The sequence below is a fragment of the Limulus polyphemus genome, unplaced genomic scaffold, assembly GCF_000517525.1.
Source record: "Limulus polyphemus unplaced genomic scaffold, Limulus_polyphemus-2.1.2 Scaffold174, whole genome shotgun sequence".
NCBI classification, from domain to species: Eukaryota; Metazoa; Arthropoda; class Merostomata; order Xiphosura; family Limulidae; genus Limulus; species Limulus polyphemus.
This window is the reverse complement of record NW_013665784.1, coordinates 679,054-706,837: the sequence shown is the minus strand read 5'-3', so window position 1 is coordinate 706,837 and position 27,784 is coordinate 679,054. Positions and strand designations below refer to the sequence as shown.

The 27,784-nt window shown below is 32.6% G+C and overlaps 1 protein-coding gene across 3 annotated transcripts in view; it reads right to left on the bottom strand.

Annotated features, from left to right (window-relative positions):
* Positions 1 to 1,320: 1,320 nt before the first annotated feature.
* LOC106478038 (stress protein DDR48-like) overlaps positions 1,321 to 27,784 on the bottom strand; it is a 51,162-nt gene continuing 24,698 nt past the window's right edge. For 2 of the 3 annotated variants that reach the window (XM_013938546.2, XM_013938547.2), the window contains exons 6-7: positions 26,344 to 26,397; positions 22,735 to 25,175 (exon numbers count right to left, since the gene is read on the bottom strand). In XM_013938546.2, the coding sequence (XP_013794000.1) occupies positions 25,027 to 25,175; positions 26,344 to 26,397 (203 nt within the window). In that variant the 3' untranslated portion in view covers positions 22,735 to 25,026. Of the gene's footprint in view, positions 1,402 to 22,734; positions 25,176 to 26,343; positions 26,398 to 27,784 lie in introns of those variants that run through there. The other variant, XM_022381553.1, reaches the window with a different exon arrangement.

Below are 27,784 nucleotides of genomic sequence, written 5' to 3'. Positions count from 1 at the left end.
TACACGTATACCTGTAGAAATGGCACTCCACTAGAAAAAGTTTTAATTCTTTACACTTACTTTTAAAAAAAGAGAGCAGCTGTAACCAAGCTGTTACAGCGTTGAGGTCTACATTTCTAGCTAAACCTCTGGTTAATCAGAATCCAGTTCATGTAGCTGTTCCACTCAACAATGTTACACACTATGCATATGCAACAGCAGGTAATACTATGCTCTCTCAGTCTGGAACAATTATTTGGGTGATTTTTTTCAGAGATTGATTAGCTTAAATTCAGAGCGATTAGACATCATGTTTGTCTGACCTGTGCAATCATCACTTTGATTGTACTTGTTAATAAAGATTACTTTACCCTGCATTTTTATATTGTGCCTTAGTCAGAGAATTCAGATTCAACTTTGTGTTACATTTCTTGACAAACTAATCTAAACTAATATTATCAGTAATTCTGAGAATACCATAATATCACAACACTGGTAATCAAAATTTACCATAAAAATTAGTTCCATAAAACAAGGACAATTTGGCTTGATCTATATCACATAACAGGGATTCACAAGAAAAGGTGCAATGATATAATAGTTTTTTTTGTGTGTGTGCCATTACAGGCTTCCTCATGACTTTCATCATCTTCCACAGATGCACACACATTGTGTTATCAAGTGTTTCACATAATAATGAAGTGTTATCATTGAATATAGTTTTGTTTGCATTGCAACTTAAAACCAGCTTTTGGTGAACAATTCATATTTTTATTGTGCAAATGTGTGACACAGTGACTCCAAGAGCTCTGGAAACTCTTTTATGAATGGATATGGTGAACAATTTTTTTGTTGTTTTTATTTCAATTTGTTGTTGAATATTTGTGTGTAAAACTGGAAAACTTCATTATAGCTAAGTTTTCTTTTAATACTCGTCCAAACAGATAAAAATAAAGGTTATTTAGTAATTTGTTTGTGTTGAATATCTGAACAAAGGTGCACATAAGCTATCTGTAATAGAAGTCTATAATCTTGAACTGAGTGACTAATTGGAAAAACAGCTAGTCAAAGCACCCCCATGCCAATTCTGGGGCTACTCTAATCAAATAGTGGGATTTGACTGTCAATGTTGTGCAACTTTGCAACAAAAGGATGCAAATTATGGATCTTTGGATCCACAATCCCGTGCATTAATTACTAGGTCACACTGCCCCATTATTTTGTGAGAAAGTGCAGACTGTAACTTTTGCATTGTTTGATCTTTTGGATGAGTTTAAATATTTCATTTTATGTATTATAACGATAACACTTTTGAAGTCATAACTACACTACAATTCTACTAACCTTTACTGCCCTTCATATGCAAACTTCATTATTTGTCTGTTGCATACTGAAGTCTCATGGTTTCAGTATTTTAAAGACCTGGCAAAAAGAACAAACAACAGAACAAATTTATGTACATGCTTAAGAAATGCTGATTTTATCTAACAATAAAGTGAAAATTTTATGATAGCACCTTGCACACATTAGATAGAAATAAAATTCTTTTTGAGCTTGGACAATCTGAAGTACACAGTATCTTAAAGGTGACACAAAATTATGTTATTTAGGTTTATCATGGTACCCCTGTTGATGCATGGGGCTGTTGCCATACCAAAGAACGTTATATTAATTACAATTCAATACTCCTAGAGAATGTTACTTGGGTAGGGGCGTACGAAAACTTTTTATTAAGAGGGATATGTTTCATGCACATTAAATGGTTACTTGAGACTGTTATAACTGCAAATATATCCAAACTGGTTGATCATTGTCAATTAGATCAATTTAGAAACACCAAAAGTAGTATATTATAAATTATTGTGTAAGCACAATGTTATCACAGGACAGTAACTTTCAAATAATGTTTTTTACTTTCAGCTTTTGTTACATTTACATAGTTTTAAATTTTTTTGCTTATACCGTTTCATGCTTCTGTGGTAAATATTTGTGACTCGATTTTGACCAATGTCATCATTTACCATAGCTGTTACTCTAATTTTATGCTGTTTTCTCTAATTTAGAAATTATGAATTTTGGTGAGCAAAAAACAATAAGCCTGGGCTTATCACTTCTTAAAAAAACCTATATGAATACATATATATGAAACAATTACTTCTATTAATGATGTTCTTATGCTCTATTTATGTGTGACTGTTACAATTACTTGCCAAATGGTACACATTATGCTTGCTAGCTGAAGCTAATTATGACTTCATGGTATATGAAAGTCTTGCAGAGACCTTTTTGTGATATTATTTTACCAACATTATAGTGACCATATATTTCACCACCTTCAGTTCTAATGATGTACAAAATGTTGAATAGCTGTTCTGCTCAACAATGTCTATACAAAATGTAGTCTATAAAAGCATGTACATTCCTTAGTTTTATGATGTCAATTTTCTAAGTATTAATATTATTTTAAGGAAAATTCTTGACAAGCAATCTCTGACTCAAGGACATAAAATATGACTATTATGTAAGTAATGGGATATTCCTCCAGATCATAAAACCCAAGAGTGAGGTACATGGCTGTGTTAGGCATGATCTAGGGATAATTTTTCTATGCTTTCTTTTATCTGAGTGGTCATTAAGGTGTTTTTATCCTTCCAAAGTGGGCCACCAGCACACCATGGCCATGTTATTTTGCCATTATTTTAGTACTTATCTCGTTAATATTCTTGCATTTCACTAAAAAAATCTCTTTATTCTTCATTCCACATCTGATCTTGAATTGTTCTTCTTTGTCTGCTCTCATCCCCATTTGAGGGCAAGCCATCAGAGCATCTCTGCCAAAGCTTCTCTGACCTCACTTATTGCTAACTTTTTGAACAATTGATGTGCCATCATGATTCCGTCCATTCCTGCTACACTTGTAACACCTTAGCCATTTTGTTACTTTATATTTGCAGGTTGGATTTGAATCCAACCTCATTTCCATTTCGACAAGAGCAAACACTCAAAGATTCTGGCTTGTTGCCTGAGCATTTCCTCACAGGTTTTCACAAAAAGTATAGGAATGGCAAGTGTTCCATAGATAATGTACTATAACAATTCCAGAACCACTGTCTGAATTTGGGTGAAAAAAAATCACCTAACTCTACATACAAAAATCAATCTACCTTCTATGAATATTATCCAATTATAGATTGGTGTACACCTCTGGATTCCTCATAAGATAATGCATATTACTGTAGATGTTCATGAAAAAAAGACTAATTGCCAAATATTGTTCCTACAGAGTGTCCTTACATTTATGCTGCCACTGAGTCAGAGAGTACTTGTTAAATAAAAAGAAAAAAATGGATTTTAATCATATGCATATATGCAATCCAAATTAATTCTATCAAGTCTAGTTTTTGAGCCACTACAGGAATCAGCATTAGACTTGATGAACAACATAAGCATACAGTTATAATTATTTTTTATAAGAATTGGATCTTTCAACAGTATCAACTTGACTCAAAACATAGCATTGTTCATTCAAACTTTTATAATTACACTGTATAATTTTGTTTAATAAACCTGGTGACAACTCCTGAAGCAGGTGAATACTAGATATAATAAAGTAATTTAGACTACATTTATGAATGGAATGAAACCTTGTTTTTTACGAATTTTCATTCTAGTTTAATATTACACACAATACTACTGGGTGGCTCTTCAAGATTATTATTCACCATAATTTATAAATATTCAGATTGTCATAGATACTAAGCATGCATTGATATGCATACCCTGAAGGTTTTAAATGTTGTTATTAAATAATTGAAAAATAGCCTTATACTCAAATATAGCAACATTATTAATGCACTAAATTATAAGCAATGCATTTTGAATCTGAAATTAACCAGGTTTTCTCTCTTATACTTAAATACACCCATTAATAATAATAATAACTTGCATATAATTTTTTTAAATATCTACACCACCTCAAAATGTTAAGGCACACAGTTAGTTGTATTACTCAGTGCATCTGTGACAAAACTGTTTAAAATTGAAACAGATAAAGTACTGTAGTATTGTTTCACACAGTTTGAACTATTACAAAGTATTTAGATGTTGTTTTGTCAGGTTTGAAACAATTGAGCAGCTGTTGTTAACCCTGATGGTGGTGAGCTAAACAGGCACCTAAACATTGATAAAATAAAAACTGACATGTTTAGTTTTCCCATGTAAGTATATTAGCATATCCACTTCAGGATCATCATTAACTTATTCACTTATCTATTTATCATTTACAAAAGACTGTGAATAAGCTAAACTTTTAAAGTAAACTGGTTGTTAACAGATGTCAAAAACTTTGCATACTGAGTCTGACTTAATACATTTTTCTTGTGTATTTTTTCACAAAACAAATACTTTCTAACAATAAGACTTAACTAATGAACACAAATAAAAAATCATTTCAAATTTGACCATCTTACTAGACATTTTTTTTAATCGACCTACAAGAATAATAAAATGTTGAAATCAAAAGGTCACTTCTGTACGCTAAAAATATTTCAATCACAACACAAATTACGAAATAAAACTTTTGATAACTACAGCACAACTCCTACAGGTTCTTAAAACTCACAATGGTTTGTCAACCAGCCAGTCAATTAGTCCATTGTTCATGGTAGAGAACAAATTTCTGTTTGTTGAACAGCAGATATTTTTCATTACTGTAGGTGTTTTAAACTTGACAAAAATATCAGCCTATACATTTCATCATAAAATGAAAAATATGTACAACTAAAATTCTTACTTTGATTATCATTGTGAAAATATTGCACATTTTTGTATTTTACATAATAAAAAATCTTTGCTGAACTTATTACTTTTTTTACCATCTGGGCATCACCTACTTAGCAAAGTTCACTGATCATTTTAGTAGTGTTTAGAAAGCACATGAGTAAGTAGTGACTGTTCAAATCATTGCATTGATTACTATTTGCATATCTATAAATTTTGGAAGTGAAGATTCAACAGATCAAGTTAAACCTTAATATACTACAAATGGTTGTTTTACAGTTCTCTCTCTGGAGATTTAAAGGATGATACAAATATTTGACATACAGTGATACCATAATAGAAGTAAAACTCAATAAATCTTATATATATTAGGAGTGAATTTTTGGACATCAAAATATGCTTGAGCTTTAACATGTACAGAATTATTACTAGAAATAATATTGAACAATCTGTAATGTTTTTGAACCCCAATTTAATAATAAGGTATATTTGTTTCACTTTTAATGTTCAGTTACCATTTCCACTGCACACTGTACTAGCAAAGGGACTTTCAAAAATGCTACAGAATTGCATGACAATGACTTACTGTTCCATATTCTAATTTGCAATTCATCTTCATATTTCATTACACTTTTCTGTCATTTCTTCTGTTCCATTCTTTTTTTTACAGGCCCAAAACATGCGGTCACACCAAGTAACTAATACCTTGACAAGTTTTGACACATTTATAATTCAGGATATTATAAATGGTATGAAGTAAGCTTATGGGTGAAGGGATATTGTGCTTTGGAGACCGAAATAAATTTCAAAATTTAACATGAATCATTACAGCACGACAAAGTATTTTACAGTTACTGCACTCTTGTAGGTTGAAAGTATACATTTACAAAATCTTGACCAAGTAATTATACATTTCCTGTCTTTTAGTGATAATTAAAACAAAAAGTCTGTAGACATTAGTCCTTGTAAAGATAAAAAATACAGAACTATTTTTTTTATTAAATATGCAGTCAAAATTTCTTTTCTATTTTATCTGCTGACCAAATTGAAGGCAAATGGCTGACAGCAACTGCTGCCAGCTTTTTCTTTGCTTGTACCTTGTACTACAAGTCTAAGATCAAATGTACCTTTGCAGTTTTCTGATGCACATAAATCACTTGTTGTTGAAACATATGCTCTAGCTTAGTAGTGACTTTACTAACACAATGTTACTACATAAACATGAGATGAAAACCGCTAGAATAAAATTAAAGCACACATTCTGCTTGAAAACCATTAAAGTTGAAGATATCAAAGTTAATGTGGAAAAGTAATAATTGGAAATTTATGACTGGCAAAAAAAACCCAAAAAACCTTCATGTTGCAAGATAGGAAATTATGAAGTTTCATATCAAACTACATTTCATACTTTGGTACTCCTTAGCCCAATCCCACCTCCCCCCCCCCAAAAAAAGAGGAGGTCCAATAATGGCAAAAACCATTAAAAACATTGGTTTATTGCACACAAACATAGCATTACAGTCTAGTGTGGTGTTTCTCAACTGGGTGATGTGAGATTTGAGCAAAATATTATTATCTCTATGTCCCCACCCCTCAGCTACACCGTCAGCTAGGCTATAAAACATAAGGGGTGCTGTGGAAATTATAGACTATGTGTAGGGGTGTTTTGAGCAAAACAAAAAGGTTGATAAACACTGGTCTAGTGTAATTCAAAGGTAATAATTAATAGGCTGGACAGCACGTTTTTAACATATTGAATCATTTTTAAAATCCTCAAGTATTTGTTAGCTGAACCTGTAGATGGAAGCCAAGCAAAGGAAAATGAATATAGCCAGTAATATAGCTAGAAAAAACTTTATGAGGTTGTTGTACAGTGCAGTACCATGTTTTTGCTTTATACATTTTTCAAAATTTCTGTTTTTCTTTCACTTCACTTTGTTTGCAGAATTGCTCATATAAACAGCTCTGGGACACAAGACACAGCTAATTGGCCATTAAGAAAACTTTTTCGATAACTATTGACTTACTTCATCTTGGTCTTCTTGGGCAGTAAGACAGCCTAGATGTTTGGTAGAATATCTCCAAGAGCAACTTGAGTTCTTCCTCATTACAAATAACAAGTGATGAGGAATGATTCTAGCCTTCTTGTTAACATGGACAGCATTACCTGCTAACTCCAAAACTTCTGCAGCAAAATAACAGAGATGAAGTAGATTGGTGCTCCAGCTCGACCAAACAGCTGTGATTTCACTTGTGATGTTTTGAGATAGACATTTGTATTTTCTTTTGGTTAATATGCTAATTGCCCATGATCTCCGTGCTTTTGTGCTGGAATGAATATAGCTATGTCACATGCAAAAAATTTGGCATGAGCAACTACTTGGCTGTGTTTGTATCATTCTATTTTAGTACTTAAAACCAGGACTTGTAGTTAGTTACCAGTTTTTACATTGTTTCAGATTTTGGGCAGTTACAGTGTTATTGTTAGATTGTTAAATCTCAGCATTTATCTTACTTTATGGACTAAAACTGAACTGTATTTTTTCACACTTCTTTTACCAGTTCAACACACTCATAAAAAGCATATGCCCTTTTTTTGTGACTGTGTAATGTTTTTCTTTAACTGGGATTTGTTAAATAAAGATTGTTGTGCTATACATCCTGTGTATTAGCTCCTTCTTTGCTAATGAACTCAGCCCAAGTTCAGCAACATGAACCCATATTCTGCAGCATGATACAATACAAGCCTCTTTTTAGCAGGCTTTCTATGGGAAATGTGTGTGCTGGAGTAAACCAAAGAGTAGTAGAGAAGGAGAAATTTTGGTGCTGTGACCAAGGATATCACTGTTCTGGAAGTTTTGCTCTTTCTGAGTGGGTGTACAGCCAGACTCTTCAGCCTTCCAGTGAGTATCCAGAGAATGTGTTCATGCAAAAATAGCTTTTTCTGTTGGATGTACAATACACAAGAAAAGACAGACTTAGAAGCAGAGCTTAAATAGTCTTGATTAGATCATAGAGAAGTCCTCCCCTGGATCCTGGAATTTTAGCTTATGCTAGATAGGTTCCTGATGGTCATAACACTACAGCTGTGATCACAGGAAAGGGAATGAACACTATCTGGTAAACACAAGAGAGGGGAAAACTTCTCCCCCAAGGTTAAGTCTCAGACACAAAATAAGCTGTTTTGCTAGCAGGTGAGGTAATGGGCACTGACTAAGAAAACAGGCAAACAGTGGAGCAGTTGAGAGCCTGTGTGGTGGGGACACCATAGAGAGCAGAGAACCAGATATCTCATGCTGCTGCTGAATGCAGAAGCTATTTCACCAGCAAAAGAGACAACTGGTACTCAAGTAAAAGACAGACAATCAGTGGGGCAGTAGGGCCACCTAGCTCCACTACGAATCTGAAGCAAGGTGCTATTAGTGGATGAACATTATCAACAGAAGTTGTATCACCAGCAGGCAGTTAAAGGTGAGGATAATCAGGTACAAGCCAGGGTAACCTTTCAAGTGAAGAGATCCAACTAGTCACCAAATACGGTCACAAGCTAGAAGTCATTGATGGATAATAACCACCAACAGCTGCATTATTGGAAGACAAGACAGTTGGCACTCTTGGATAAGGATGACAAAGTATATAGCAGCAGAGGCCTTTCTTGTGAAAGAAAGACATTCTTGAAGCAACCACAACTTACGAGTGACTTGGGTTTCAGCAGCAATCACATATTATATGCTACCAGTATCTTATCATTCTGTGAATACAAGGTGAGAAGCCAACACACAGCAGAATGTGGGACTCCCAGAGCATACTTACTTGATGGCAGCCTGGGATACACCTTAAGCTCACCAGAGAAGATATCTGTGGCTGATTCTGATGGTCTCAGAGGCCCTGAGTCTAGATGGTCCAGCCATTGAGAACCTGACTAAAGCACAACTTGGAGACTGGGATACAGCTATAGCCAAGCTTCAACCATAATTTGACCCAATGGAAGACAGTGCTTTTTATCTGTCCAAATTCAAGGCTGGAAGGAGTACTTCCAAGAATTTGGGTGCCTTCACAAATGAACTGTATTGTTTGCATGAGAAAGTCAATCATGAATGGCATCAGATGATTGTGAAAACATACTTGTTGACAAATTTGCCGAGGGACAGCCATGTGATGCCATGAAGCACCACTTAGGCTATGAGGTATTTGTATAATAATGGAGACAGTTACTGATGTGATGAGGTGGTTACCTCTGATAAATTGTAGGAAAGAAGAAAAACAGCAGTAGCTATCATTATGCCTTCCAGTAAAATCCACCTTGCTCAAGCAGATGCCTCCTTTTAAACTTAGGCCCATCCAAGAGCAAAATAAGAGCTGATAACTCTTAATGTTGTGATACAGATGAGCCAGGTCTCAGTGAACAAGCAGGACTATAAAGACTCTGTCTAGATATTTATATCACAGCAAATGCAGCCAATGCCTCCAACAAGATATTGTTCCTAAAGTTCACCAGAGTGTATGTTATGGTTGTGGACTATAGTAGCATTTCCAAATGTATTACTCTTATCTTACCAAAGAACAAGATAGATCTCTCCATTTGAAATGTCTGCACAGAAGGTACAGGGTAATCAGCAGCAAGGAGTAGCTACTGTCACTTTGACTCTGGAAAATGAGAGTAGTAAAACTCAGGCATGGCCACTGGCTTAGGAAAGCACAACAGAAAGTTTGTGCCAAAGGGTGTGGCAGTCACTTCAGCTTTTTCTGGGCAAGGTGAGAGTGCCACTTGGGCATGTGGACAATCATAAAGGTGGAAGTGACAGCCAACCAAATCACAATTCTCAAACATGTTCCCAAAGGCCTAGAATTCAGATGAATACAATGTACAATCATGTTTGCCTTAATGCAAAGAGTAGATCCACTAAATAGTAATTCTGTATCCTTCACTTTATGTTTATTTAATGTTTGTTCATGTTGAATTTCGCACAAAGCTACATAAGGGCTACCTGCACTAGCCTTCCCTAGTTTAGCGGTGCAAGACTAAAGAGAAGTCAGCTAGTCATCACCCCTCCCCCTACCGTCAGCTCTTGGGCTACTCTTTTACCAACAAATAGTGGGATTGACTGTCACTTATAATGCCCCCATGGCTGAAAGGGCAAGCATGTTTGGTGGTAAGGGGATTCGAGTCAAGTGCCTTAACCACCTGGCTATGTTAGGCCCTTTATTTAACAAAAAAGTATCCTTTCTGCTGTGTCTATCTATTGATAGGCTATATTCCGTGTCCCATCCTTAGTGTCAGAACAATGACCTTTGGCTCTTTCAAGAGCCTTACAAGTTTTTGATCAGATCCTCTTGGTGAAAATTCACTTCCTTTAACTGCACTGGAAGCTCTCTGTGCTGTAGCAGATGGTCCTCCTTGTAGTTGTACAATGACCAGAACTTCATTCACATGGCTACTTACTATTGGTAGAAACGTTTTTTTTGGAACTTCTGTCTACCTCAGCAAAAGTTGTTCTTTTACTTTGGTGGGGAGCTCCAACTTCTCTGGAACCTTGAAAGAAGTTGCTATTGTAATGTTAAATCCCTAGTGCCAATGCTAGAGGTTGATGCCTTGGCAAGAATGCCCAATGCCATTATGGATGCAGATGGGGTCATTGTTCATGCATAGTGGAGCAACCATCCTACTTTAATGACTTTCATTCATAGCATAAATCCAGGAATGTCTCACTGGGATGAGACTTGATGGTCCCACTAGAATTTGGCACACATAATATGGTGCTTGTTCCAGTTCATGAAACACCCCCAGTTAATTTCATAACTTGATGCCTTAAAATTCTATTCTGTGTATGGTTGATTCATTTTGTGTTTTACAACACCTATAAATGACTATGAACATTTCATATATGTATGCAAAACCTTGCACACATACACTGCTAAACAGGTATGTTTCCAGCTTCCACACAAAATACTGTTAACGTATTTTATTGGACCAAGCCACTCATTGGTTCAGATATCAAGAGCTTCTTGGCCAAACAATCACCCAAGCCATGAGAAGTGGAAATCACACAATTTAACATATCACAACATATGGTAAGTGTTTATTCCAATCAGGATTAACAAACTTATCAACAAAACTTGACAGTCTGTATCATCTATTCTGCAAGACCATCACAATTGTAGGTGATAACATGAAGTACACATTTTCACCACCCCAACACTGTGCAGAACTCAGGGAATAACTGACTACTGAAATTAGTTTCTGATCCATGTGAATCTCTTCATAGATGCAAGAACATGCTGTCGATTACTTTGCTAACACATAACCAGCAGTGGTATCGAGAAGGGGACTGTCAATATCCAGGGCTATTTTCTGGAAAGATAAACCAATAATTCTTTGCTGGAGTTTAACTGGCCTAAGTTGGTTTTTCATCTGGGCTATACAAGTGGTGTGCAATGCTGGGAAAAGCACCTGAGATCATGATTTAAACACAGCCAGTAGAACTATTACCAAACATTAGCTTTAGTGCAACTGATCTCATGGTAACCTTCAATTCTTGCATCATGTAGCCTGGAAAATTCATCACCTCAGGAGACTACTAGCTGCAACACAGGCAGAGATCCATGTCTGGGTCTTAAATGAAACTGATGCAACATGGCATCTGTAATTGCTTTTATACATAGACTGCATGTGCCTGCAGTAGATTTCTTAATCTTCTCTGGCTATCCAATAGCTTTCTTGTATGGTAAGAAGTACTCTTTCTGGGGCTTTTAAGGTTGAGTTAACTTTCACTGTAGTTGATGGGCATTTTATATGGCTCAAAGAGAGCATGAACACACTTGTATCCTTGAAGAATGCTTTTGGTAGAAGTTCCTGTGCTGTCATATCCATGACAGAATTGTGAGTTTCTTGTTAAATACAGATGCTGGTGAAATCAGGGCATTGTGGTTGCAAATGTAGGAGGGGGATGAATGAGTGATAGCATGTGTGAGCCATATACTTGCAGCTTTTAAAAGCAGATACTGCTTTCCCAAAACTCAACCTCAAAAGCCCCAGAAAGAGCACTTCTTACCATACAAGAAAACTATTGCACAGCCAGAGAAGATTAAGGAATCTACTGCAGGCACATGCAGTCTATATATATATATATATATACATACACACATACATACACAAAGACAGGGTCTGTTAAGATTCCTTCTCTACCCACGATATGATTAAGAAGTTGTATATTTGTGTGACATTTCCTAGATTTCTTGTTTAATCCAGCCGTTCTTATCCTTTGAAGAATCATGGACAGACTCACAGAAGTAGACTCAACAATTTGGCCAAATGCTAAGTCATGACACACACATAAATTGGACATCTCTCCTATTGCAGCCCTTCCAGAGTAAGGTCCTTCAGTCTCTTGAAAGTTGTTTTAGCATAAAACAAACTGAACGTCATGACTAATCTTCAATAAACCACCTCGAGTACCTGTCATCCAATTCTGTTTGCCAGTCCTAGAAGGCCAAGTCCAGGGTTAAATTAGTGGGCACCTTGCAATGTGTACAGATATTAATCTGTTTGCACTAGTGGAAAGAAATAAATGCATGTAATGGCATTCACCTTGCATAAATCAACACACAATCTGTTCATGCATCCTTCTTCCTAAAAATCACACACTCTAGATAAACTGTAATTCCATCCTTTGACACCTGCAGTATCTCCAAGCTGGCTATATCCCTAGTAATCTAGGGAAGCACAGTGGTTCTTTAATCATTCTTATACTGCCTATTTCTGTATGATGGTGAGTTACTGTAGTTCTACCAAACTGGCTGTTTGGTCTCACAAACAAACTGGTGTACTTAACCACCAAGAGTTTGATGCTGTGTTGAATTTAGATTGCTATTGTAGTCTTAAACTAGCAACCTCAGATGTGTTGGTAATCAAATATTTGCTTTTGAGCTTCGTGCATCAAAAGCAATATTAGCAATTCAGCTCCACTTCACATGTTGCTACAATAATCATTCTAGTGAGAGGCTAAATTGCTAATCATCTGTAATTTCAGAAAAACACTGGAACTTTGTTTCTCAATAAAACAGCACTAGACAGATTTCACTGAAATGCAATTCACCTGATACACAGGTAAAGTTGGCATAGCTGCTGCAGTACATTCATCCTGATGATGCCAGTGACAAAAAAAAAAAGTTTTCAATGATGACCCTTTTTCTATGGTCACATGGCCTAAATATAGTTGGAGACTTGCTCTCCATTCACATTTTTGTGTACCTTGTTCAGCAGAAAAAAATTGTTTTGCTGTTGTTTTGTAACTATATTTGTCCTTTTATTGTTTTGTTAAATATCATTGTGTCATACATCTTGTGTAATGCTTTTTCTTTGATAATATCTTAAGAATCTCCAGTTAGTAGGCTTCAAGTGACTGTTTTGCAGGAAAACTTATGCCAGAGTATACTACGCTGTGTATGCACAAATATTTTATTGATTATCCAAGACATACTAATACATTCAAAAAAATTTGATTGGTACAATACTTTAGTTTCTCTATAATAAAACTAATTAATTTCAGAGGCCATAACGTAAAACTTAAATAATTTAGAATGTGAAATTTGTAATAGCTTCCTTGGCAAAACCACAGTTGTTTACCCAATATAACGTAGCAACTATACAACAACATTGCCATACGTTATACTTCTACAATTTTCTGCAGTGCATTGTAGGAAATTTCTTAGAAGTTTAGGTGGGCCATGTTACTAAAAAGGTTGAGAAATGCCATCTTAGAGGATGGACTTGTATAGAAAATATCTTTGCAAAATGAAATTAGCATGAGAAAAAAACCCAAAACTTACCAAGTTTTATATATATATTTTTAATGTCCAATTCCATATCATTACACCTTTGCTTGACAACAACTATATACTGATATGTTTAGAAGACAACCCCATAAAATCAGTATGCTTTTTTAAAGATAAGTAATTGACCACTCATTGAAACATCTGCTGCACACCAGTTTCTAATTTTGAGCATGATTTTCTCCCTTGTGACCTTTCTCCTCATTATTCTTTTTCCCTTACCTCATTAATTCATTATTTATCTTTTCTCAGACAACTGGTAAAAACCACTGGTTTTGTTCACTTTCATGTACAGAAAATACATGCATCAAACATCAATATACTCAGTCATACAAACATATCTTAAAAACATAACTCGATAAGGATTATTATTACTTCTACACAGCAGGCAATGAAACTGGTTTCTTTTGTGATTAAAAAATTATAAAAAATCTTTCTCAGAAGTTGACAATTAAATTCAATTATGATTTATAATTATTTGTATGAAACTTTCAAAATCGAACACCACAGCCTGATAAAGTATCACTTCTAATCATTACTTCAAATTAGGGTGACCAGATTTTGAAATGGGAAAACTAGGACAGTTCAGCTCTTGCTCCAAATTTAAAAATGGTTATTACGTATTTGAAATTATTTAAATTTGATTTGATTTACTTCAAATTTATTGAACTGTTCCACAATATTTCCAAATATATTAACATTAGCACTGTTTTAGAAATAATTTCAAGTACTTTTTTGGTGATAAGACACAAATGAGCAAAAACAGTCAAATAATACATCTAAGAAATCTTTAATTATTATTTTTATCTTAAAATAGGCTACTTCATACCTGGATTTACACAAGAACCCATAAAATTTTCAAACATACCAATTTTAGGTTTTAGCATTACTTTGAATCTTTTTAAGACATTTTTGTGAAGAACGAATGTATTAGTTACTTTTCTCCCCATTAAATAGTCATAAAATTCAGTACACGAGTGTAAATATTTTGAAGATGAGCATTGCCTTAACTATTTCTCTGTTCAGACCAGCACAAACCTGAATTTCTCTCAACACAGACAACTTTTGAGAGTTTGGAGGCAAGAGAGTACATATTATAACAATGAGCAAGTCAAGTAGGCATATTATATTCATGATTTGATGTGACTGACAGTTTCATATCTTTATCATAAAACTCGGATGTTTTGTGTGTACCAAGAACTTTTCTCCAGACACTGCAACAAACTAACAAAGAAAAAACTGTCCCAGCAAAACCAGAACATACAATACCAGTACTTAAAACAGAAGTAAATATGTAGGAACAGTATTTTTTTATTATAACCCTCCCTGAATATTTAGCACAACTTAAATCTTTATTTTTGCTACAAGTCTAAAAGCTGTAGTATTTAGGAGAGTCAAAAATTTGAAGCTTATGGAAATAATGTCAACACTATCTCTCAAACCTTAGGCTTGTTTGTTTACTTTTCTTGCAATTGCATTTTCACTTTAAGCCACCTATCTTGTTCCTGTAATTTTTTGACGATCCCTATTCCCCCTTTTTAAAATAACTTTTAATAATCTTTTCAATATAGGGTTAAATACTGTACCAGTTTCTCTCCAAATGTGTGTATGCTATTTATTTAGCACATAATCATTTCTCACTGGAATGATGCTTGAAATATCAGTCCATTGAACTTGTTTGTGGCACACTGTAGGAGATCCGTTTTGAGTCTTAATGTTAGTGGACTGCACATCAAGTGAGTATCTTACATGTTTAGAAATAGCCTTATAAAGTCTGTTTCTAACCATGTACACACTGACATAAAACTCTGGTATGGATGAGAACATGCATTTCAAGTGATAATCTGCCTTGTCCAAGGATCCCAGTACCTGTGTCATTCATTTGGGAGTCTTTCCACATTCCGCTAAAAGACACTTTCAATCATTTGTAGACAATTTACAATAGCCTGTTGAATTAGCTTGCTTCCCTTCACTTAATGATTCTCAACACAAAAAAATAAAACATATAAAATGACTTCTTTAATGTAGCCATAGTTTATGAGCAATGTAGATCATTTTATTCACTTCAAACTGAAACAAGACTGTAAGACTATTATATATACAACCAGCTGAATAACCAATAATTTACTTTCAGTTCAGATGATTAATCATCACATACCTTATTTGTATGATAATAAATGGAAGGTTCATTGGTATTATAACAATTTTGTCTTCTGACATATACAATATCAGAAATTCCAATTAGTTTTTGTGCTATGTATGGATTATCTCCACAGACCATAATTAAAGTTCCTAAACTAAACGTAATCACAGCTTTTTGACTGTACATTTGCTGTTATCTTAAACTTATATTAAAATTTTTCTTTGTTACCCATTCAAGCCGTCTCCAACTATTATTAGTTTCAAAGTGGGTTCCTCGTCATCGAAGCTTTTTGATATGTAATAATAATAATAATAATTTAAAGTTTTTCATCAAACTGTAATAAAGTTAAGCAGTACATTTGGAAATCAAAAGCATATATTTGAAGATTCTAGAAAGAAACCTGAAAATGTAGTTACAAAAAATTTCCTTTATGGTTAGTTTTGTTACAAGAATAATTTCTCAGAAAGTAAAGTTCTATAAACAGAAAATTTGCTTTATATGCTTATTATAGTAGTAAGCCCACTTTTCACAGGTATTTTCTTTAGGTATTGTCACATTTGAAGAGTTCATTCCAAGATTATGTTGGTTTTCTGACAACCCTATTAAGATCTGGTAGTTCCTCATCCAGCATTTTTTCTTAAACCTATCCTCAATGTCTTTGTGCAAGTGTTATTTTTGTTCTTCTCTCTTCTCAAGAAGACCATGACTATTTACTTCTGCTTGACTCCTTATCAATAATTGCATTCTTGTTCTTCCCTCTTCCAAAGAAGACCACATTCTACTTCTTCCTTTTTCCCAGTCAATGAGCTTCTGCCATAATCTTTTGAACTCCTTATAGTCTTCACAGCATATTCTTAGGTAACACACTTTAATTTCTTTTATTTATGTGATGTTGTTCTCCCACCTCATAACTTATCTCCTCTTAAGACTACTGGTAAAACCAATTGTTTTGTTAAAATCACTTTTGTCAATAGAAAACAAGCAGTCTCACTTTTCTTCCTTGATTCCTTCCATCATAAAGCTTCCTTACACTCCAATGAGTTTTTAACCAAATGTGCATAGGGTTTGTCTATTGGACTGGCCCTATATTAATAAAGGAATGGTGACTACAATTCCAAATTTGCTATGTGTATATACATGAAATGTGTTTTTAATAAAATCTACAAGTCTTTTGTACACAGAAAATCAATTGTATGACTTGGACTCTAACAAACTGGAGTGCAAGGTGATCTTCATGTGAAGAATAAAAAATACTTTTGTCCATTATACAGTTGCCACATCGTAATTGCATAACCTCCAAAATGCATACCTAGTTTTTTTTCACTGTTTCTGAATATTGTACCTGGTATTTATTTTCCTCTACCATGAACTGTTGCTAAACCAACAATGTAAGGTAAAATAAGGTTAACTGACATTGCACACATAATACCATGTTGAATGGCACTCTGCTAAAATTTGAAACATGTTCACTTTGACCCACACTTGTGCATACAAGATTAATAACATTCTCATACAAATTCTGTAGGGAAGGATCCACTACCAGTGTGAATGTGTTTTGGAAATCTTGTGTGCATCTATATTTACTGCAGTAAAAACAATATGAATAGTGTGCATGTCATACATATTGATTACTTTGCATTCTTGATTCCCTTTCTCAAAATATATCATCTTCCAAAAATAAATATTTTTTTCTAACTTGTGTATACAAATCTTATTTTTGGGTTTGTGGAAGCATATGACTACCAATTCTCCAATTCAGCTACAGTAGGTTCATCAAGTCAAAAAATTTCTTACCAACATTCTCATACATACACTGATATACTTAATTCATTCCATCAAACTTTTGGTCTTGTCTGCTATTTTTGCTCCATTTCTTACTATTCATTCACCAACACCCACTCATACAGCAGCTAATGTTCAGTTACACAAACTATTATTGAGCCATTCCTTCATTATCCACTTGTTTCTACATGCGGTTATATGTCTATTTATCCTACCATCACAATCCCTGAACATTAACACATACCTGTGCATATATGCATCTTTTTCATGAATTTGTCCACATAAAATTTGAATTAAACTATAACAAAGTTTGTTATGCAAACCTAGATTTGAGGTTCAAGGTCAGAATGTTACTTAATCAGGTCACCTTTGAAAGTCCAAAAGCATTACAATAAAAGCCTCCAAACACGGTAACTTGCAAGCATTGTGTTGCAGCTGATACCTAATCATCTAAATAATGGCACAAATACTATTATTTAGATTAGACTGAAGAACAACTAAATATGGTTCTACTCCAACACGTCTGGATTGTCAAAAGATTGTATAACGAACAGTTCAATGATGAAAATCATCCTTTACGTTGGATGATGGGAAATGTGTCGGTGGCTGTGTATAAAAGACTCATTTATGTAAGATGCTGTGCAAGGAAGACCAATAATAACAATGAAGCTGCCACACTGGTTGATTAGTTTTTTTAATTCTTTTCATATGGCATCAGTGGATTACACTGACCTTGTTAACCCAAAGTAACCATTGGTTTCCATACTTTAGCTTTTAATACAGTATATGTACATTCACAAAATTTAGCAAACTTTCAGTAAACATTAGAAGTCTTTTGTACACAAAAAAAAATCAGATTTTTTAAGTATTTATACTAAACTAATATATTTCTAATTTTTATATTTTAGTTACAAAAAATGTAGTTCTTACCTTTGATTTTTTGTTGTTGTTGTCGTTTGCCAATATAATTTAAGGCTACTATTTTTTTTTACAAAAGACCTTGTACATTAAATAACATTTACTTACTTAAACAATACACCTAAGAACACATAATACTAACATACAAAGCAAAATTATAACTTAATTGCCTTTCTAACTATTGCATAAGAGCCTTAAAATAATCCCATAAGCTTTTCAATGTGGCTACTGGAAGAGAAACTTTCAAACTGAAGATTAAATACACAATACTCTGTACTGAAATCAATGTAATATAATATGCCATTTGATAGATTAAAACTATACTTTTTTGTTTGTTATAAATTATATATATAATATAAAATGTCAGAGATCATTATTGGCAATTTTTGAAAAAGGATACGACAGGTGAGCATGGCAAGTGAGTTCGACTTGCTAGTTTAATTCTCCATAAATAAAGATTGAAGGGTATAAAAATTAGACATTGCTTTAGTAATATCTTTATAATAACAAGTAATTTATGTCAAAATCTGTACTTTAGAGAGGGGTGACAAACAGATTAAAGAGGGAAGACCTAGAGAACATGTTACAAATTTCACACTAGAAGAGAGAGAATTTTTAAAAATATATCCTTATAAAATTAAGAACTTAAAACTTGTATAATACTAAAATTTGATTTATTAACTACATTTTGATGTCAAGTTCATTTGTAGACATTGATCATAAAGTATTTTAATTAAATTCTGAATATAACTGTTAAAAGTTCAGGAAATGCACACTTTAATTTATCTGTAGCACAAGGGTTAAGCACAAAGTTACACAATGGGACTATTTGTGCTTTACCCACATCTAGTATTTAAACCAGATTTTGAGCATTGTAAGCTCTGACTATGATGTTCCAGGCAACATTAATTACACATTTGCAGAATAGATGTTACTAAAGCACAGTAATTTTACAGCCTTCAATGCTTATAGATATAAAAAACAGTAAATCAAACCCACTTACTACACACTCGTATCACATCCTTTTACAGAAGAAGTACTTTTAATTTTAGCATTAAAATCATCTTGTAGTCAGACTAGTCTGAGTCAAACATAGACTGACTAAAGTAAATTCAGGAACAATATTTGGTAGAAACACTTCATTAATAAATTATCAGTTTTTACTGAAAACATACTTGTAATCCTTACTAAAAGCTTGCCAAATTTTGTGAAGGTACATTATGTATGTTCAGAGTTATAGTATGTACTGTTTCACAATTACTTGGTGTTACAAGGTTGTGTAAAATACACGAGCCCATCTCCATAGCATGTACTTTCTTTAATTTGACAGCAAACCCCCAAAATATTTTAAATCAAAATACAAAATTCCTCCGTACATCTTTTTATTATTGATATTGTATTGTACCAAGTTGAAAAAAATATGGTGTACAGGAAATCTTCACAATTTGAAAGACTAAGCAACTGTTGATGTTTATCATTCATTTTCATACACAAACTATAAGTTTATCTGTTTGAATATTACAAAATCAAATTATATATTTTTCCAAAACTTTTAAATTAGCATTTTGTGAATTAGAATAATTGTTTATTTAAATTATACAAAAGTTAACAAATGTAAATCAGCCTGTGGTTTCTACATATACACTAGTTATCAAATAATACATCAAATCAGAGCTTCCTGCATGAAATGATAATTTTTATGAAAACCACATCTTTCCATAACTATTCTATTACATCTTTTTAAGGATATCATAATCCAGCCTTTGTTTCTGAAATATATATTTCAGAGTAATGCGTACACTTCATGGTGCATACAATAATCAACAAACGAAGAACTGCTAATTAATAGAGCTGATCAAAATCTAACACTAATGGTAAATAAAACTTTGATATTACCATTTTCAAAACAGGTGTATGGACAGTTTGCTTCAGTTTTGTTACAAACTAATTAAAACACAAAAAAATACACTTAGAAGGTAGAATCACCTTTCTTTTTTTATTATCAAATATGAACTTACACTTAATATTAAGGAATGTGAACTTGAAAAATGCACATGATACACACAATGCAAACCATAAAAATCTTATTTAGAAAAAAAAAATTTTCAAGAATAAGTTTTCAGATTTTGAAATCACAACTACCTAAGCCTCAAACAGTTATTAAAGCAAAAAATGAAAAATGGTAATTTAATATTATTTAATACTAACTTCACAGAAACCCTTGGCTAATTTTCACTAAAATTTCTGGTATAACTAATTACAAAACATGGTAAACTAAGAAATTTGTTGTCAGAATATCTTGGATCAATTAAAAAGTGTGTATAGTATTGATAGACATTACCTATATACAAGCTGATGGTGGAATTGTTTTTGCTTTTTTCGCTTGTTTATAATGAAATTCTTTTATGAGAAGTTGTTTTTTGTCGTTGTTTTTTTATGATGTAGTGTTCTCTTTGCAAAATAGGCTGAAGATGTTCTAACGAGTATCTAATGACTGACATTGTTTAATATTGTTTACACATCCTTCTGAATGTTTCAACTAATAATAAAAATAATACAGTACTAAAACTCTTATTAACCCTGTTTAACATAGGTCAAATGTCCTGAGACAATAAGCAAAGTGTTAATTGAGATTTATGGCACTTGATTAAAGTGAAAGTTCAGTTATTTAAAACATAAGCTCAGGCATGTAAAATATGATTCCCGAAAAACATGTACATGTGCATATGTAACACTGATGGAGAAACAGTATAATCTAATAATATCAATAAAATAAGACCTACAACTACAGTATGTTTAAAAAAATGAATACAAGTTACAAAATAAGTTTCATTTCAGCTTAAAGACAAAGAAATTTTGGACCTGTAAGGCATAAAGTTAAGGTATCTTCAGTACATGTAAAAAATGTTACTAATTCCCTTCAGATTGCATTTCCAAGAAAAGTCTGAAATGTCTTATGAATAAATAAAAAAAAATTGTTTTGAAGGCATAATTCTTTCCTTTTGTCAACTTTCCAGATCTTTATTTTTTACCACAGGAAAGATTTTTAAAGTCAACTCAAAAATACAGTGATGTAATAAACATTTAACTTTGTTAATCTTCCTTCACCATGAAGCAATAAATGGTTCTCCTTAAAGCTTTATCCAGTTCTTTCACAGCTATTTTATTCTCATGGTAATTAACTGTAACTACTTGTTTTTCTCATTACATATACTCATACACCTACTTCTTTTGTGTTTTAGTGTAATTCTTCACTATCTGCCTTCTGTCAACGGCAACAAAATATGATCCTTAATTTTAGCACTGTAAACTCGCTGCTGACTCACAAATGGACTCCTGTCTTCTTACTTTTATTCATGTTATTAATTTCACCCCAATATATGTATCAACTGTTTATATTTATTATGCTCACACTATTCCATTCTTAACTTGAAACTGGTCATTCTAACAAGCATTTTTTTTTTCAATGCGGTGACTTCCTGGCAAAATAAGCAATATCCTAATCATGATTAAATGATTTGCAGTTGTTTAATATTCTTTGTGTTCTTCTGAATGTGACAATTAGAAAAAATAAAACTAATTTAACTGGAAGGTAAGTAGATTCTTCAAGTGCAGTGCTTTGAAGTTAGATAAAATTATTATATTGTACTAGAAAAATATTATTTCTTAAAAAATTTGTAATGAAACTGTTTTAAAATGGTTCTTAAATCAATTTAACATATTTCTACGCTAAAACTAAATCACAACTCGTGGTTGGTCTTCATTTTTAGATAAATGACAATCCAAATATAAAGCAAAGAAGAAAAAAGTAACACTGTCCTGTTAAATTATCCACATTTCTTGCATCTGTGACATGTTTCCACTGGCAAGTTGTGAAGGTGAACTGAAAAGGCATAAATACACAAACACACTATACACGTATAGTAATGATGAGAGATGTGCAAGAAGCCAAACTAATGAATTCAGAGATTGTAGGTTGTGATAAAATGGTGTAAACACTTACAATAATCAATCTCATGTAATCATACTCCAAGTAAAATCATTCAAGAGTAATGGAATAAAAAAAAAAAAGAGTTCAGATCTATCACAGAATGTTGGAATATTCACGTTAAGACTGTGAAAAACAGAAAACATTTTTTGCAGCAAACTCACGCATAATTACTGCATCCAATGTGGCCACACGGGAACATCTACTATTTGCAAGGTCTTAGCAGCATTAGTCTTCATGATTGTTGTGGATACTTTGGTAGAGGCTAGGATATGCAAATGGCACATAATATCTACACATGCTTGTCTATAAAGCCTGCCAACATTGAAATCTTGAGAAACGGTTACAAATTTTGGAATGAAAACCACTTCAAAGTTTGAAGCAATAACCAAATATGGATCTGGAAACAAGCAAGTAAACAATCTGACCATAATTGTTTTGCATCAAATTGTAAAGGAGTATTAAAGAGGTATGTTCTAGCAATCAAAGAGAAAACATATTGAACTCTCTGTATATCTAAATACCACTGGATACCAAAAGATCTTAAGTAAACATATTCCAAATGCTATGAAAGTGTTTACTTATTTCTAACGTGTTGTCCTAGCTGTCAAAACCTAATTAAGATCATATCTCAAAAGAAAGCAGGAGACTACATTTCCAAAGAGTTAATAGAATAACAAATACTTCTTGATAACCTATAATTCTAATTCTCCAAATATTAGCATTTAATTTTTTTTAATAAATTAGTTCTACCTGAAATTATATTTTTGATATGATTTAAGAGATTATGATAAGCAGGAGTAAAAAAAGCATTACTTTCCTTGTTCAATTTTAAAATTAACAATTTCAACCTACATTGTCTAGGACTCTAGGTTATCTGATCATAACTACACAAGGACTATACAAGTTAGTTGTGTAAGATTTTGAACCAACAAACTAGATAAAGGTCAACTGGTCAAAAAGAACCTTCTGCCAATTACTGGGCTACTCTAACCAAATAGTGGAATTTGACCATCACTCATATATATACAGTCCTATTGCCTAGTCTGAGGCACCTACCACTAGACTATGCATGGCCTACCCAAATTTTATTTCATAAAATAAAATCACTTACCCTAAGCCTCACAGTACAGTGCACAAACAATTAGGCCACCCATGGCCTACCTGAACTTTTCACAAAATAAATCAACTAACCTCAAAACCAAAAGTATGGTGCACTAACCATTAGGTCACACATGGCTCATCTAAATTTTATTTCATGAAATGTGGGTAGACTTATGGAAAAAGTTTATCATGTATAAATGGTTAAAATATTCATATATGATAATAATTTGCCCTTTGCCAAATGCTTTGACATTATCTTCTAAAGTGACAAGACCCTAACATAAACCAAATTAATAACCGAGCATAAAAAATTTAGGAATTTCAAGAAAACCATCTGCAAACCGTTTTTTTTTTTTTTTTTTTATCTAATGATTTTCTTGCAGCAGTAACAATCAAAAACAGTTGGATGAGCCCAGTGTACACACAAAAATGCATTTTTCTGCAAACTATTGTAGAGTAAAAATTTGAGCACTGATGTTCTAAGCTAAAGTGCTATAGTTTAGTTTATAGCTCATGTATTCCTATTTAGTTTAATAATCTAGAAATTCATGTTTTTGGAAAGCTTTGTTTGGCATATTTTAATTATTATTTTGAACTGCTATACTATCATTCAAATGTCATCAGGCACAGTAATGTAATTAAGAAATATTTTTGGCACATGGAGTTACATTTATATGTTATTTCCAGATGGATGGATGGATGGATGATAGTTAAAAAAATTCCATCCTTTATTTCTATTTTATCAGATAGTACAAAAACATGTATATTTAATAATTAGTGATCACACTAATTTTCCAATTTTTATTTTTCTGAACATTATATTTTTTCATTATCAAAAGCAAATTTAACATTCAAGGTGAAACTCCCTAACAATGTTTTTGTTTTACTATTGATGGATCTTTAAATTTCCTAATGATAAACCCTTTTCTCACTAATGTGGAATCTGAACCACATTATAGTTTCAGCTAATGTCTTCATATTGCTCATGATACAAATTAATAAAATTTAAAGTCAGAGACAACAGTAGTTATTTATTGAGTTGAAGCAATAAAATTTCTTATTCTAATTCATATCTTTGACATTGAGAAATGTGTATAAATTATTAAAATCCAGCACAAAACACATGGTTTACAATGAGTATTAAGTAGTGAAAGCAAAATATTACAGGTATTAAAATTTTAGAGTTGGCAGATGTTATTCATCCACTCTTGTGAGACAATTACTCTATATAAAAAAAAAAAAAAATATGCCCTTCTATTACCATACATCACAGTTTTGTTTTCAACAGGTTAACAGTTACCGTAATTAGAAAATTTTTTTTCCCCTGGCTCATGTCACTAAAATCATTACAGAAAAGTCTACGAAACTACAACAATGCAAAATGGGTCACACATAGACATTAATGATGTATTGCTTGACACAAGTTTCTATGTAAATTTGAGTGTTATGTAGACAATATAAAAGTTGGTACTTCAGTATTGTAAGAATGATCCAAGGCTGTTTAATATCGACGCGGAGGTGGGGGCCCTCCTCCTACACGCGAGGGACCATAACCTGATGATGTGTCATTAAAATTATCTCGTGCTTTGCCATAGGAGGAGGCCCCTCTGTAGCTGCCATAGCGGTCATCACTAGGGGGCCTGCTGGCACCTACAGAAACAAGTTGGTGGCATGAGAGACAACAAGTATGTTTAATATATTTAGAAAAACAACCTTCAATATTGCAGTACAGGTTTTAGAGTGGATTTCAAATTGATTTTTTTTTTGCCATTTAACTTTCAGTCTGTTCCAGAACAATATGAACTGTCCATTAGCCAGTATTCAAGAACAGACTTAATTTTTTTTCTGCATGTCTGAACAATTACAAACAAAATATATACTTTAGTTACAATCATACTGCCAAATTTTCTTGCATTATTTTCATAAATTTATTTACAGAAGATTGATTTTTTCATTAGTAAAAAACGTTTTGATAAATTTACTTGATATTTTATTCACCCAAATGATAAATGTTTGTAACATACCATCTATATAACTAAAGGATACCAAAGCAAGTGAATTTTGTGCATTTTTTCTAAAATGATGTTAATACCTTCCACATGCTTCTGTCGCAGATTATATAATAATCATATTATTTTAGTTAATTTATACTTATTTATCACACAATTTTACCTAAAAGTGGCCATTCTTAATTATATTTCTTTATTTCACTAAAAATAAGCTGAGGTAGTTTTTTTAACAATTAAGTAACCACTTGATACACATTATACGACTTCACGGTGTGATTTTAGGTTATTAAATTAAACGTTTCTACATCATAACCTCGTACAATGTAGTGCACATTCAATATAAGAAGATTCTGTTCATAACAAACAGCCAAAACAACAACAACAACTGAATATTTAGAACAGGTGAAGTTCATATTTAAAACTTGCTATTTTTGTTGTAGCATACTTATGTTTTGTTTACTGGAGGGAGAATAAAAAAAAAGGAAACCAACAATACCACAAAACACATTAAGTTATTATATGTTACTTTAACTAAGGATTTGACAAACAACAAATAATGCTTAGAGTATGCAATAATTCCATTTAAGGCTACCAAAAAATTATTGAGCAAATGCTCACAGTAACTTTTTTTAATTTCTATTTAACCAGGTTTCCATAGTTGATTCATTACATTTTCACTTGGTCCGTACCAGTAATATACATTTTTATTTTTTAAATATGCATTATTTCAAATAATTGTGCCCAAATATTTACTTGGAAACTTGAATTATGATAATTTTAACTACTGTGAATGATAAACAAAAACCTACCCGAGTCATAATCTTGTTCATAGTTGCTGTATGAAGTGTATGCTCCACGAGCACCTTGAAACAGACAAGTCACTTTTATTGTGATTTTGAATATAAACGATTAATAAATATATCACCTAAAATACTTTAAAAATCATTACAAAAATGCAAAATATGTAATGTTTCTGTATTAGATGGCACCACTAATAGTTTTAAAATACTGAAGTAAAGAGCACTGTAAGATTTTATAAAATCATAAATCAGGAATAAAAAATCTAATTTATTTTATAACTTATTTTCCTGAGCAGATTTATTTTCTGACACTTGTGCAAAACTATGAAAAAGCTATTTGTGCTAAACACCCTGACAGACTACAGCAACAGCACCTAGTTAATGGCACACACTGCTAATCAAGTAGTGGAATTTGGCTGTCACTTTATTAACACATTTACTGTCTCAAAGTACAGGTGTTGGGGTTTGGCAGCAACAAGATATGCGCCACAGACCCTTGGATTCAAAGTTTGGCATGCTAATCACTAGGCCATGACTTGTCCAAGTATTTTTTATAAGCTTAACCTGTCCACGCAAGTTCAAATAATTTTCCATTAAAGGTATGTAAATGTTTTTTTCCCCCTTTTTTACAGATTTTTTTCATTTAGACGGGTAATCAATGGATAAAGAAAAGACCTTTGTGACATGTCAACAAACCCAATGTTACTTCTATATGCATTATGAATAACAAAACACATTATACCCACTAGATAGCCTATGAATCAAATTTATGATTAGTACAATTTATTTACAATATAAAGGACTTCCCAGTTGTATTTTAACAAGTTATAAAAACAACCTCATACTATATTAGTTGAGTTTTTGAAAAAAAAACACAAAATTATTCTGTATATGAAATGAACTTAATAACATTGTTTTTCATTTGTTGACATTATTTGTTAATTTTCATGACTGTAAAGAAACGGAAATAAATTATTTTAGAAATTCTCTGCATTTTTGTCCCCCCCCCCAAAGTTTTGAATTCTCAACAATTTCTTAAAGCTTATGAAAAAATTTACTTATGTATTGAGTCTTTTTATATTTAGCTTTAAAGTAGCTGATAGCATTAATAACAGATTTTCAGTTTGCTATGGAACTACATTCATGTGTGTGTAATTATACAGCATAAACAATGCTTTTAGGTGTGGAATGTCCTGGAAAAAACATTCTCATGTATTAGTTTAGACTAATTAGATACTCATTCAGAAGTAGCTGTTATACAATATCTATTTCATTAAATTGGACCAATACAATTCTTCAATGAAGAAGCCTAAAATAAGCTGAATGAATTCCTTCATATGAATAAAAACATTTTTAAGTGACAAATATTTTGCTACTTCATGACTGTAAAAGTTATAAACTTAGTAAATATTAACAATATATATGGAGCAGAATATTAAGATTTAAACAA